Raw genomic sequence first — 13,752 nt, 5'->3', positions numbered from 1 at the left:
AAAATGATGTGCTGCTGCTGAACAGGCTGAGGAATTTCTTGAGGTATTACAGAAATAATTTTCATGCCTTTCCTGGTTTCCATCTCAAAAGACACTGATTTCTTAAAGCCTGAACTGATATTAACAACATGTTTCATTACATTTTTTTAAAGGACTCAGATAAAAAGAGGCCTGAAGATAATCTGTTATAAAAGAGTCTAGAAGTCTCCTGGCTTTGAAAGTCAAAAAAGAAACATTCAGTGAATAGCTGCAATGTGAATGGGGCATTCAGGAACCAAGTCTTTTGGTCATTCTTGAATGACGAGGGATACTTTTTGCTAAAGGAAAAATGAATTTTCACGTGGCCATGTGGTCACAACCCAGGCCAGTATTTTCTCCTGCTTCCTATTAATTTATTGCTCCACAGTAAAGCAGGGAAGGGCAGGCAGCTCCCCCAGCCTAAGCCCCAGTGTTGGCTCACACCAGCCCAGTGGAAGATGTGGTACCAGAGACAGAAGGAAGCCGAGAGGTGCGAGATGCCCGTGCTGGTGGCACTGGTGCCAGGCTGTGTCCTGCCTCCTGCCATGGGCACAACACAGCCTTCAGGCAGAGCACAGGCGGCACTGCCCTCACCACGGAGAAGAGAGGTGAGACGGCCAACAACGAGACGCTTCCTTGCCGGACCTACACACTCCTCTCAGATAATACAAGAACAATCCTCCAAGTCTTTGCTAGTCACCACCTGCTGTGCTTTTCTAAGGTAAAAATCACCTGAGCTCTCCAGAACTTAATCATCCCAGCAGCAGCCAGCAAGAACAAAAACGCTATGAGTACCACTCACTAGGCACTGTGGCAGCTAGCAGGCTTTTGTTCCAGGTCCATTTTTATCTTTCTGCTCCATTTTCAGGAAGAAAAGTGTTTGGCAGGAACAAGTTACATGCAAGTCCAGAATCTACTGCTTTCTGAATGCTGTACATGGTCTCGTGCAGCTGCAGCAAAACCCAGCCAAAACAAGATGTAGATCGTGCAAGAGCCAGGATGGAGCTGAGATTCTGCTGAATCTCACAGGGTTGTTTGTGAGTTATTCCTATATTCGGAATTGTATCCTTGCAGCAATCCTGCTGTCCTGAGACTACCCCATAGGCACTTACTACAGTGGATAACTGTTCTCTCAAGCAGATTTTTAAGTATATACATAGAAGAAAATATTCACTGCTGTAGAGATTTGTAACCAGTGCTAAGATTGCTCTGGATGAATTATGAATGGAAACATCTGTGAAAGCACAACCAGCCTGGCTGTAGCAGATCTGTTCTCCAATGACAGGGGAAGGATGGACAACAAGGTTAGAGAGCACATCACTTCCATGCCCTGTTTGAGGGCAGACTGTAGCCATAAAGATCCCCCCAAAAAGGGAACAAAACTGTGGTAGTGCTGCTTGAGACCTACAGAGATGAAAAAGAGCAAGACCCTGAAGTGAAAGATCACTCCAAAATAGCAGGTAAGTCCTAGAAACTGTAAGAAAAACAGAGTCTAAGAGCCAGTCTGTTGTGAAGAACAACTCAGCAGACACAGCAAGGGCTTGACAGATGGTGTCCCATGTCCTCCCTGCTGCACACAACCCAGCCTGGCTTCAGCACCTGGATTCACAAGGCTTGGTGCCTGCATAGGGTGGAGAGCATGAGGGAATGAAACCTGGACACAGGAATGACTGAAAACAGTTTTGTTCAAAGTAAATATCTACTCCTTCTACAAAGTCTCACATTGAGTTTTAGTATATTAATTTCCTATACTAGTGCACAACCACTGTGCAACAGAAAACCTGGATAAGAAGGCTGGAGGACTTTTTATCTGGCAAAAACTTACATGAAGCAGTGTGTTGACACTGTCAGCATTTACTGGCATGCTTTATGAGCTTAAATTCCAGGAGATGCATCATTTAGCCCAGCTAGTCTCCAGTACACTTCATCTTCAGGTAAAGGGAGTATTTTGCTGAAAGAAGGCCTAGCATACCTCAGAGGCATACCCCTGCATAATATGCCTCTCCATGAAAAAAAACCCTGGATTTTATGCACTTTGGCGCTCACACGAAAGCAGCATTGCTCAAAATCATGCACTTCAGAATAGTCTTTACCTGTGATACCTTGCACTAGCATAGAGCAGCTGTGGCAGCTGCCACCAGCTCACTGCAACAAACATGAAAAAGCAGTCAGTGAGCAACTCTTTCTAAAAGCAGCTTGTATGTCTGAGGGCAAGTATTTAAGCCTGCTGCAGCGAAGTTTCACCAAATCTTTGATCACTTCAGTGTGCCACCTTTGGAAGTTATCCTTAAATTGATTAGGATTATAAAAACACATGGAATTTGAGAAACAAGCCCTCTTGGAAGATGAGGCTTTCAATCCATCTTCTTCCAGGTGCGAACACATCAAAGGGATGCACGGGTGGAAAGAATTAGAACAGCCACGCCTTGCTGAAAACCAGGGGTTTATGACAGTCACTGGTGAAAACTCTCTGACCTGGGAGTATCTGCACCAGTCACAAACCCAGCTTTTATTAGAAAGAAAATCAACTCGCCACAGCTAACAGAGACATATGAATCTTCATTTTGCCTCCCTGGGAAGACAGCTACAGCAAACGAGAGAGGTCAAGAGAAATCTGATTTAGGAGAACACATTTCTGTTCCTCAAAGCTATTCCCCAAACAATTCCATTCTTTGCTGCAGGAAAAGAAAGCAGAGAAACTCCCCTCCCACCACGTTTTAAGAGAATTGAGCTTAGTTCTTTGTACTCCCAGCCCTGTTTGCTTATCACTTGTGGCTCAGGCAGATAGCTACAATTCCCATTGGGTTCCCAGAAGAGATTAATTATCCCACCTAGGAACAAAGCATCCAGGAACCACTTAATCACACTTTTCAGAGAAGAAACTACCCCATCCCTGGCTGAGGTGCTGGCAAGGATGTTCTGGCAACATTCAAGGTTGGAATACCAAATGTTAGGCTTGTTCTAATAAAGACACTTGGATTCCAAGACAGGCTTTTCCTTTCTCTGTCGAGCTGATAGCTACATGTCACCTGCCTTCAGGGTGAGACAGCACTTGGAGGGGTGCAGTATTCTGTTGGCAGAAATACTCCCTCTCCATGAAAGCCCAACAAAGCAGCTGGTGCATGCAGTGAGAGGACACAGAAAATTCAGGAAATTACACCCCTTCCCAGGAGGGTAAGCTATGTAAATATAAAAAGGAAAGAATTTTGCTCTGCATGAAAGCAGATTCTTGCTCCTCAATGCCCAGTGACTGAACTTAATCACTAATCCCCTGCATCTAGTAGCGGAGGCAGAACTCCAAGCCACAGGACTGTGCTGGTGTAGCAGGAATATTTCCCCGGAGACAGCAGCTCACAGAAGAGATAAGGTACATCACAGCTTTGGAGTGACAAGATTGCTATCGCAGTCTGTGCCTCATTACTATTTTGAACCTTCAGCACAGATCTATGATGCCTTTCCAGGATTAGCCTACTTCTAAAGCTAAAGAAAGTCTCTCTTAATTTACAGCCTGTTACTTATTTAACACCAGAATCACATTAATTGAGAGTGCCTTTGGACTCTCCCAGCATTTTAACTGTACAGTGTACTTGGAATATCACACAGGACTAGAGAGAGCATACAGAGTGATGTCAAGTGTGGTCCTTGGCTTAAACAGAACACCTTTTAGGTATAGAAACATTTTGGCCTCACACCTAGAAAGCACAAAATTGGATGGTATGCATTGCTTTCTTTTTTAAATACTGTGTGTTTTTTGCTTCCAAAGATTCCCATGAACAGTCATATTGGTAAAATTATTAAACTGCCCTATACAGCTTCAAGTAATGGAAATATATAAACCAGAATTGGAGACAAGTCAGGTCCCAAAGTTCTGGCCTAAAGATCCCCTGCTTTGCATTCTGGTATAAAGTCTAAATGCAACAAAGTGTATTGTAACTTCTCTTGGGGTCAAAAATCTTTTCTGAAACACTTCCTTTTAGGACCCTGTAACTCAGATGAAACAAAATTAGGTTTTTTACCAAAGTACACACGGGCTCCAAAATAGATATATTTTGATATCAGAATTTTGCTGTGCTGTAAGGTATTTGATTACTTTTACCCTTTTCAGCACCTTGACACTTCCGCCTGCCCCAAACCAAAGGGCTATTTTGAAACAGGGGAAATGGACAACTATTGTGCAACACTAAAAACTACTGGCTTATAATTTACGATCAGTAATGAGCCTCTGCTATTGACCCTGAATTACTCATCCAAAGGCAAAGCGGTTAAAAGTAATGGGTATCTGCTTCAGCTCAGAATAATGAGGATACTAAAAAAAGTATATAAACAGCCAAGTATGTGCCAGCTATGCAGACAGAGATCTGCTCTAATTGGATGGGCAGGACACCTGCAGCATAGGCAAGTCAGAAAAACACATCGTCCATCATGCTAGAGGAAAATTAATAGGTATAGGGACAGTGCATCCCACGAGTGATTACCCAGCTCCCTTTGGATGACTTACTTTCCCTCTGATCCATAACTGTTCATGCTGTCCTCGATGGACTCGTGGCTGGCTTGACGGACGGTCCTGCTGGGCATTTCAACAGCCAGGCCAGTTTCTGTGCTCCTCTGGATGGCTCCTTTCAGTCTCCGACCATCGCCGTCTAGGAACACAAGGAGAGAAAAGGCAGTCAGCCTCTATTCCCAGAGCCTTTTGCACTGACAAAGCCAAGGAGAAGCAGAAAAGGTCTTTTGGAAGACCAGCCTGGCATCTTTCACGCAACATTTCCTTACTCAGCCCTGCTTCATCAGCACCTCCCGAGTCATCTCTGGAACACACTCAGTGCTCCACCATGCCAGGGCCAGCAGATACTCAGAGCATGCACACCTCCCTACCTACTCCAACCATTTGTACCAGTTAATTATCCATTGAGCAGGCAGCCACACCAGAGCTGGCTACACCTGGAGCTACCCAGTCAGGGAACACAGTAGCAGCAACCGTGGGCTGAGGAGTACAGCCTGATGCCTCCAAGCCTATCCCAAATCCCACGTTGCTGCCTCAGGCTGTGTGGAACAGCAAAAACAGTGGCAGGTTGTGGTGGCCAACAAGTGATCAGAGGGGAGGGAAAGGCCAGGCAGCACCAGAGGTGCTGTGAAAGCAGAAGCCCTCCCAGACCGGCCACAGGGGAATAGTTGGGCACAGTCAAAATGTTCCCTGGTGGCACTGGAAAGGCACCAGCAGTGGAAAACCCTGGAGAGGACTATTCCCCTTGGTAGACGCCCTGGGCCACAGCATAGAGGGAATTAAGTAGGTTCTGGTTCCTCCTGGGTGCAGTCTTCAGAGGCTCAGCCCTCTGAAATTAACAGCTGCTATTTTCATCCTCCATCTCGAGCAGTCTGTTTCTCAGAACAAACCATGTTATGTAATGAATACGTAATGAATACCATTACTATTAATTGCTGTAGCTGGTGTTAGGAAGCTCCAGATTTCATCCCACATAGAGCACTCATCCTGAAACACATCTGCTACAAGTTTTCTGAACAAAGCAGAATTATTTAAATCCTCTAAAGATGCCCAGTCATTACCCAGGACTCAGGCAACAAACCCCTGACCCACGGTGCTCTCAGAAACCTTCCAGATTTTTGAGTACCACCTCCAGAGGAGAAATGACCTGGCTACTGAGTCTGGAGAACTCAAGAACGCCAAATATTAAAGGAAACAAATCTTTCAAAAAATCACAGGATGGGTGAGGTTGGAAGGGACCAGAGTGGTTCATCTGATCCATCCTCCCTGCTGAAACAGGGTCATCCTAGAGTACACTGCACAGGATTGCATCCAGATGGTTCTTGAATATCTCCAGTGAGGGAGACTCCACAACCTTCTGGCAACCTGTTCCAGTGCACCCACACAGTGAAGACATTCTTCCTCATATTCAGGTGGAACTTCTTGTGAATCACTTTCCAAACTACTTTGGAAATATGAGGGCATCTGTAAGAACCTGCCTAAAATACCCTGTTATTTGTGTAGCAGGCTGCTTGACCTAAAATACTTTTCTTTAGATCTTGGTGCGAAGAGAGACTTTGAAAAAAAAATTGGTACGGTATCAGAAATGCTTCCTATCCTACTTCTCCAATTGTATCTACACTGAAAAGCAAAGACAAAAATTCTCCTATAAATACAGCTGTAAAGTACCTTTTCCTCTGGTATCATGAGGTTTCCAAGTGGGTAAACGTGCTGGCCCCAGGGCTCTGTACCAGCTGCTGTCCCCACATATGGTGCAGCATGTGTACACATGTCCCTATGAGCTAAGGGGATCGAATTTGCACATTCTGGGTTAACATTAACTACAGTTTGCACTGTTTGTGTGCCTAGAGCAATGCATGAAGCACATTGTATAAATCAGGAAGTTACACAAACGTAAAACATATTTCTCATGTGCTTTCAAAATCCAAACCTTCAGGCAGAATAACAATACGGGCACCAACAAAAGCAAAGCCTTGTGAAACAGCCATGCCTATTCTCCCAACCAGTGTAGAGCAGCTCCCTTTGATGCACCCTCTTTAGCCTTGTGCAGCTCATTGGAGCCTCTGATGGGGTTTGCAGGCTCCTCTGAGGGCACATCCCACAACCTCGTGGGCAGACTTGATGGTCCGTTTCATTTGTCTTGCATTCACCTCCACAAACAATCTTTGAGTCATCCACACGCACCAGTGCCCATCCCTCCTTCACATGTGCACTCAGAGCACTCATCCTCCTGCCCTTTTAGGTTAGTCCTCACGAGAGCCCTGCTGGCAGCCAGAGTCAAAGCATCAAATGACAAAAATGTAGGAGACAAATTAAAAATGCCCCATTGCCCAGCCATGCAACATCTGTTTGAAAAAAACCTCTTCTTTCCCCAATCTAATGAGATGTGCCTGGAGACACTCGAAATCAAAAGACTATTCATCCATAGCTGGCAACAAACGAGAGGCTTGGGACAGAGCAAGGGTTTGGAGCAACACAAGGTGCTTGCTTGCTTTCTATCAGCCATCTCCCGATTCAAAGCCAGGGACATCAAGAAGAAGGGCCCAAAGGCAAGGAAAGGCAGCACTGTGGGAGCACCAGGGCACTGTACCAGTGATCATTTAGCTGGCACGGGGCAAGTTCCGCTGTAGAGCATCACATGCACAGCCTTCCACTGCTGGGTGGGTCATTTTCTAGTAGTCCTGATTGCTTTTGCAGATTATTTAAAAAAAAAAAAAAGGACTGACAAAGGAGAAAAAAAAGAAATAAAACAATTTAATCGAGAATGTCTGTAAAACAAGATCAATGGGAATAAAGGACAAGAATCCTTTGTTCCTTCCTCTTCTTCCAGACAGAGGTGCACAGCAACTCCTGCATCTTACATTTGACCTCTCGTTATTCTGGAAAAAGGCTTCTCCAGCCTTTCTCCCCCTACACTCTCCTTTTGCCAAAAGTTTCCCTTGCACAGAAGGGGAGTGATTGTTTTACCAAAAAGGCAAGCTCCCAAACCACAGAGGCCAGAGGCATGACTGAAACAGGGTAAGAGATCACCATAAGCACCAGAGATGCCATCAGAAATGAGACATAGGTTCCTAAACTATCCAGCCCCATCAGCTGGGAGAGGCGGACAGATCAGGGATAGCACACCTGGAAAGGAAATATATATGGGCGACACTGTACTTCTCATCTGAGCACCGAAAATATTTCACAAGCAACAGTCATCTACCATTAACCTTCTCTGGTCAGTGTGGAGCATGGCATGGGGGCTGTGCCTCCTCCCTTACCCGAAATCTTTGTGCTTCGACACCTTTGCCAATCAGAAGGTAAATGATAGGCATCGATGTGGGCGTTGCCTGGCAAAATCATTTGTCTTAATTTGTCAGTGGTATCTGCAACAAGTAAGAGCAGTATCGACATTTTCTGCAGTCACCAGATTTATTCTCTGCACCTCTTCCAATCAAGCAGCAAACAACAGAGGTTAAGCAGTCAGTCAAGCCTGCAGTGCAACACATCACTAAGAGCAGATTTTACTTTGGGATGACCTTGGGAAGAAGAAATGCTTTGGTCAAATATCCAGGATGAAGATACACAGCACCTCGCTGACGCCAACAACCAGAAGGGCCCAGCAGTCACTCTGCCAGGTTCTCAGTGTTGACAGGCACTTCGATTTTGCTCTGTTCAGCCAAGCAATTTATGTTTGGCTAAATATCTTCTAAAGCACTGTCCACTCCGGGTTTGAAGATATCGAGATGAAGAATCTGCCATTTGCCTGCACGGTGTATTTTACTACCTGACATTTAGAGATGTGGTTTAATTTTGCCTGGTTTCAGCTTTCACACACCAGATTTTTTTAGAGCCCTTCTCCACCCTGAGAGCTGCTTTGTGTTTTCGCTATAAAGACTTTTCTGCAGTGCAGGTGAGTTTTCTCTCAATGTTATTTTGACAAGTTAAACAGACTGAGATCTCTATGTCTCTCATGCTCTGGCATTTTTTTTTCTCCTGGCCTTGGATCTTTTTAATGACCTCCCCAGGTTTTAAAAGCCCTTTTGAGAACACACACAGCAGAACTGGAGTCTGCATTTTAGTACAGAAACACGTACAGAGGTAAAAATCAGCTTGTACTCTCATCTTCACTGCTTCTGCTGGCATCTCCCAAGACCACAGTAAGCTCCTGATCACATCACACCTTGCCAGGAGATTGTGCAGTCCCTTGCCTGTCCTGCTGGTACAACCTTGCAGAACATTATATTAAAAAATAGGTAATAAAATGAATTTTATTTGAAGAGAAAGAAAGCAAAACTTCAGACAGCTAGATACAGCTCTCTCACCCTCAGTACTATTTACTCTCTTTCTAGTGTCCACATCACTTGTGAATTAAGTGAGGTTTAAACTCATGCTTGCTCCAAATCAAATGAAAACACTGAGCACCACCAGGCCTTCAAAGAGCCTTCCTGCCTTTGAGGCTTTTCCTTGACAGCTGCTTTTTGATACATGAAGCAAGTTTTTAATCCATTTATCACGATCACACTTTCAGGGTCATGTTGTTCTAGGACAAAACCCTAACATACTTACCACATTTACCCAGATATCTGTGTCTTCCAAAACTTGGAGAAAAATGCTTCTCACAAGACCCATTTTCCCTACATTCTTCTTGACTGGTATTAATTATATTCCATCATTTTGTTCATTATTAATTAGATCTCATTATCATGTTTCCCCTCATTCCATTTTTGAGTGACATCAGACCAGCCAACCAGAAGTTCCTTCCAACAACCCAGTAATAATGGAAGAGGAGCAAGGTGACCATGCAGGTGCCCTGTGCAGAGCATCTTTTGAAGAGTACCCTTAACTAAATTTTCAGCTGTCAACCACACAGATGGGCATCCTCCTCTCAAGAATGGTGCTGCTCCTGTAGAAGAGCTGCCACCAAGAGTTGGATTTGCCCAAAATCACAGGGGTGGGAAAAATAAGAGCAGCATTGTTCCCTTCTCTCCTCCAAGGGAAGAGTAACCACTTCTCATGTCCTCTTCTACGTCACTCCCATGCACAACTCTTGAAGCCCTTCCTCTCTGCTACTGACAGGGCACTCCATGCTCAGAGGCCAGCAAGTCTTGAAAAATCTATGTGAATCCTGCAACAGCTCATCACAAGGTCATGATTACATAATTATTACTCCTACACAGAATTACTCTATGATAGATGCTTATTGATGACATTTCTGAGAGAGAGAGCATGCCCCTTTCACTGTTATCCCTATACTGTCTCCTCTCTTGTCACTTCCTTTTCCTCCACCCAGGTACTTGGTACCACCTTTCTCTTTTCCACTTTGTTTTCAATTTCCTCCTCCATGCTTGCAGTTTACTGGATACTACCAGCACAAAAAGAAATCAGCATGATGCATGTGCTACAGACCCTCCTGTACTTTAGAATTAATTGGTATTGATTTAGGCCTGAGATTAGGCATTGACTGAATTTCAACTCCATCAGCTTTGCTCCTAAATTACCCAACCACTTCCAAGCACAGAACACAGTGGCACCCAAAGCACATGGACACACAGCACCAGCATGGGCCACCCAAGACACACCAAGGGTCTGGAAAAACAGCCTGGGTAGCCATTATCCTTTCCCAAACTTGAGGAGCCAGGGGAAAAATCAGAAAGGGAAATCAGTTGGATGCTTACTTTCATTTGTTCCTATTGCAAAGCTCTGGAAAAGATAACATTTTATATTTTCCAAGGAAGTTTGTCCGAGCTTGAGCAAAGAGACTACATCCCCACTGCTTTTCTTACCCAAGTCAAGCAATATGGAACAATTCCCATCCAAACATGCTGCAGGGCATCAACCTGGGCAGACTCTGCTCTCTGGATTCACACCTGGGTTCCTCAGCACACGAATTGCCTGCTTTGCTCCAAAATACCAACCTGCACTTATGAAGCATGAAGAACTGACAACTCCAGCAAAGGAATACAGAAAAACCCATCTGGCAGAGCCAATGAAGCCTTCAGAGCACGCTGCAGATCACGTAGAAAGCAGAGACAGGACAGGACCCGACTGCCTGCAGAGGAGATTTGCCCCGAGCTATCTCCTTTCAGTTCATGCTGAATCTGCCTGCTCTACCCTTGGCTCAAACACGGGCTCACAAGCCCTTTCACTTTCCACAGCCACTAACTTCACTCTCTGGTTTTGACCCTGAAAGTTGTTTCTATCTCTCTTCCCCATGAAGATCCGCCCCTGAGAAAAGACGATGCACGTCATCAGAAAAGATGATGCAGGTCTGGGGCTGAAAATGAAGAAGGGAAAACTTCAAGCACCCATCTGGATGGTATCAAGTGCTGAGGTGAGGAAGGTCCCCAAGTCCAGCAACTGGTCTTTGGCATGTCTGTGGGCAAAAAGCAGAAGTGGGAGTCTCAGCTCAGCACCCCATCAGACTGCTAAAACACTGACCATTTGACCTCCTACTTATTTTCAGGTACTCTGAGAAAAGAGTCAGCACATTAACTTCTCCACTTCAAACTTTGTCACTGCACAGTTGTTCCTGAAGTATGTAAAAAAAAAATAAATTTCTGTTTAGTCAGATGCTGACTCCCTGTGACACCTACTAAGATTTGTGTGCCATGAATCAATTCTGAGATGAATAAAAATTCCATTGTTCGCCTTCAAAGGAGAAAAAGAAAAGTCTTCCCACAGCCTTGCATGAATACCCAACACCTGTGCAGCCTGGCACATGCTGAGCTGGCATCTGTCGGGGTGGGCAGCACAGGCCCCTTTACAGGGGTATCTCTCTTCAGAGCAAGCCCTGATGCTCTCCTAAGGGGTTGCTTCTGCTGAGGAAAAAAAAAAAAAAAATACTGGATTGTCACTTCAGCATGCAGTTTAACGAGATGAACTCAATCTCATCATGCCTGGCAAGCCCTGACATCCTGCCAAGCATTCCCCACATCAACATCCTAATGGAGTGTGAATTATGAGCACCTAAAGAGAGGCAGTTTGTACTGTGCTCCAGAACATGCCAGGCTATCATCACAGCCTGAGTAATCCACCAGAATGACAGAAAATGGCTGGGGATAAGCAGGGGCACTAATCAGGCTGTTTGCTTCATTCCCCTTGTCCTAGTTTCAGACAGCAACAAAATCACACCCTTTCTTTCCAAATTAAGCACAGAATCTTCTATGGGATGGAAAAACGTATTTCAACATGTTAATTCCTAATCTGTGGAGGTTAGGTACATTCACAGGGTTAAGAAAGTTCAATCACCTCTTCTTGTGAGAGCCAGAAAATAGTAAAATTAGCAACTATTTGCACTGCTGTTACAGCTACCGACTCCAGTGAAGGCAGAGCAGGGCCAGGACACCCTGCTTCCATGGGCAACTTCTGGAGATGCCAGTGAGACACCTCCAAATTCCCACTGTAGCACAGTCCCAATACATCCCATTGCTGCTGGCCCACAAGGTTATTTTAGCACAAAAAAGCTTTCTCTCAACCTAGAGTCCAGACTGGCCTGTCCTCACCCACACCGACAGGCAGTGCTGACACCCCTGCCCAGATGTGTGGATGTCAAACCAACTCCCCCTGAATCCAGAGTTTTTTGTTCTTCCCCCTCACCATTGGATGAGGACTAAAAATCATTCATGGGGTTATTTTCATGAACAGCCTCTGAGGCTGCCTTCCCTCTTTCCCCCACAACCCAGCCCAAACCCCATCTCCTCAGACACTTGAAGCAGTATTTTTTCCTCCATCCTGGCCTGAGCTGCAATTTGGTTTAAATCCTGTATTTAAGCAGGTCTCCACCCCAGTAGATGTTATAATCTCTTGTAGCTTGGCTGGGGCACGGGTAGAGCATCAATTTTTCTTCCTTTCTTCATGAGCTCCATTTTCATATTTTAAACATACTTTTTCTCCTCCTTTTGAGGTTAAAATTAAATAGTTCACATGCTACTATTTTTAATTTTGACCTTTTTGATAATCCATCTATATAAAAAAAAAATTTAATGGCCAAAATTTTCATTTAGAAATATCTAAAGAAAAAATTCTGCAACAAACATGTAGCCAGGAAAATCACTTGGAGATTTTTCCCTTCACTGTCAAAAGAGAGAAAGCCAAGAGCCAAAAAGGTAAATGCATATGTTCCACTGTCAATGACTTTCAAATGGAGTTTTTGACTACCATAAAAAATTGTTTAGCTTTTCACTATAAAAAAGTTGCAGTACCATAACACTAACAAAAACGTTTGGTTCTTTCAGAGTTATTTCATGGGAACTACTTTTCAGCTAGATCCAGCTCTTCAGAATTCTTTCCATGTCTCTATTTTGTTTGCAGCAGCAGGATCCAAATAGCTTCATCTGATGGCTGCTTTTGCATTTTTATTTTTATAAGAAAATGGAACACACTGCCCCCTTCTCTTCCCCCAATCTGCCAGGCTTTGCAGTAGAGCCTGATTAAATGAAATGGCCATATCCATCCAGAACATTCACTGCTGTAATATTTCTGCAGCAGCCTAGCAATGAAACCTGAACACTGCCCTGTCCGTAGCCCAGGTCTCCAGGGAAAGACAAGCACGGAACTGCTGATGCTGCACCAGTTGTCCCTGGAATGGCTGCATGTCTGGGACAGACACATCCCACATCCCAGGCCTTCCTTCATCTGCTGCTTTTGTGCTTGGGCAAGGGGTGATGACTCAAAAATATAATCTTACTATGATATTTATAATGCAATAAACCACAGATATATATATATATACACACACACACACTCACATTCTCACTGCATGGAAATTAGGGGATTCAATCTTCCCACTTCCTGGATTTTGCTTTTTAAGCCTCACCAAGAGTTAAACTCCCCTCTGACATCAGCCCACCCAGGAAGCCCTGAGGGTCTGTAGTCCAACTAGGTAAGGAGAATTTAGCTGATGGGCTCAGAGAACAAGAACATTTGACACAGGCAATTAATTTAACTGATTTATTTAAGCTACTACACTGTAATATTTATTGCTTAGAAAGCTGAGGGAAGCATCACACATAGAATCAACAACCATCAGTGCTCTACATGTTCTCAGTTCCAAACTCTTAGAACTTTGCCAGCTATCATGATGTGGGTATCAGGAAAACATGAAAGTAGAAAGGTGAGTGGCTGGTTTGTGTGCCAGCACCATCCCAGCGCTTTCTTCTTGTTAATTCACAAGGAGAACAGAGGTGGAGTCAATTTGTGTCCCCATGGCTGAAAGTCCTCCAGCTAACCAACATAAGTTGTGAAGGCCA

General features: G+C 44.5%; 1 protein-coding gene across 1 annotated transcript in view; it reads right to left on the bottom strand.

Moving 5' to 3' along the window:
• The window catches only part of RIMS4 (regulating synaptic membrane exocytosis 4), a 55,459-nt gene that overhangs the window by 19,678 nt on the left and 22,029 nt on the right, over positions 1-13,752 (bottom strand). Inside the window, exon 2 of the mRNA XM_069034246.1 lies at positions 4,517-4,658. Within this exon, the coding sequence (XP_068890347.1) occupies positions 4,517-4,658 (142 nt within the window). The remainder of the gene's footprint in view (positions 1-4,516; positions 4,659-13,752) is intronic.

The sequence above is a fragment of the Aphelocoma coerulescens genome, chromosome 20 (assembly GCF_041296385.1).
Source record: "Aphelocoma coerulescens isolate FSJ_1873_10779 chromosome 20, UR_Acoe_1.0, whole genome shotgun sequence".
Classification (NCBI taxonomy): Eukaryota; Metazoa; Chordata; class Aves; order Passeriformes; family Corvidae; genus Aphelocoma; species Aphelocoma coerulescens.
This window is presented reverse-complemented; position numbering and strand designations above follow the sequence as displayed.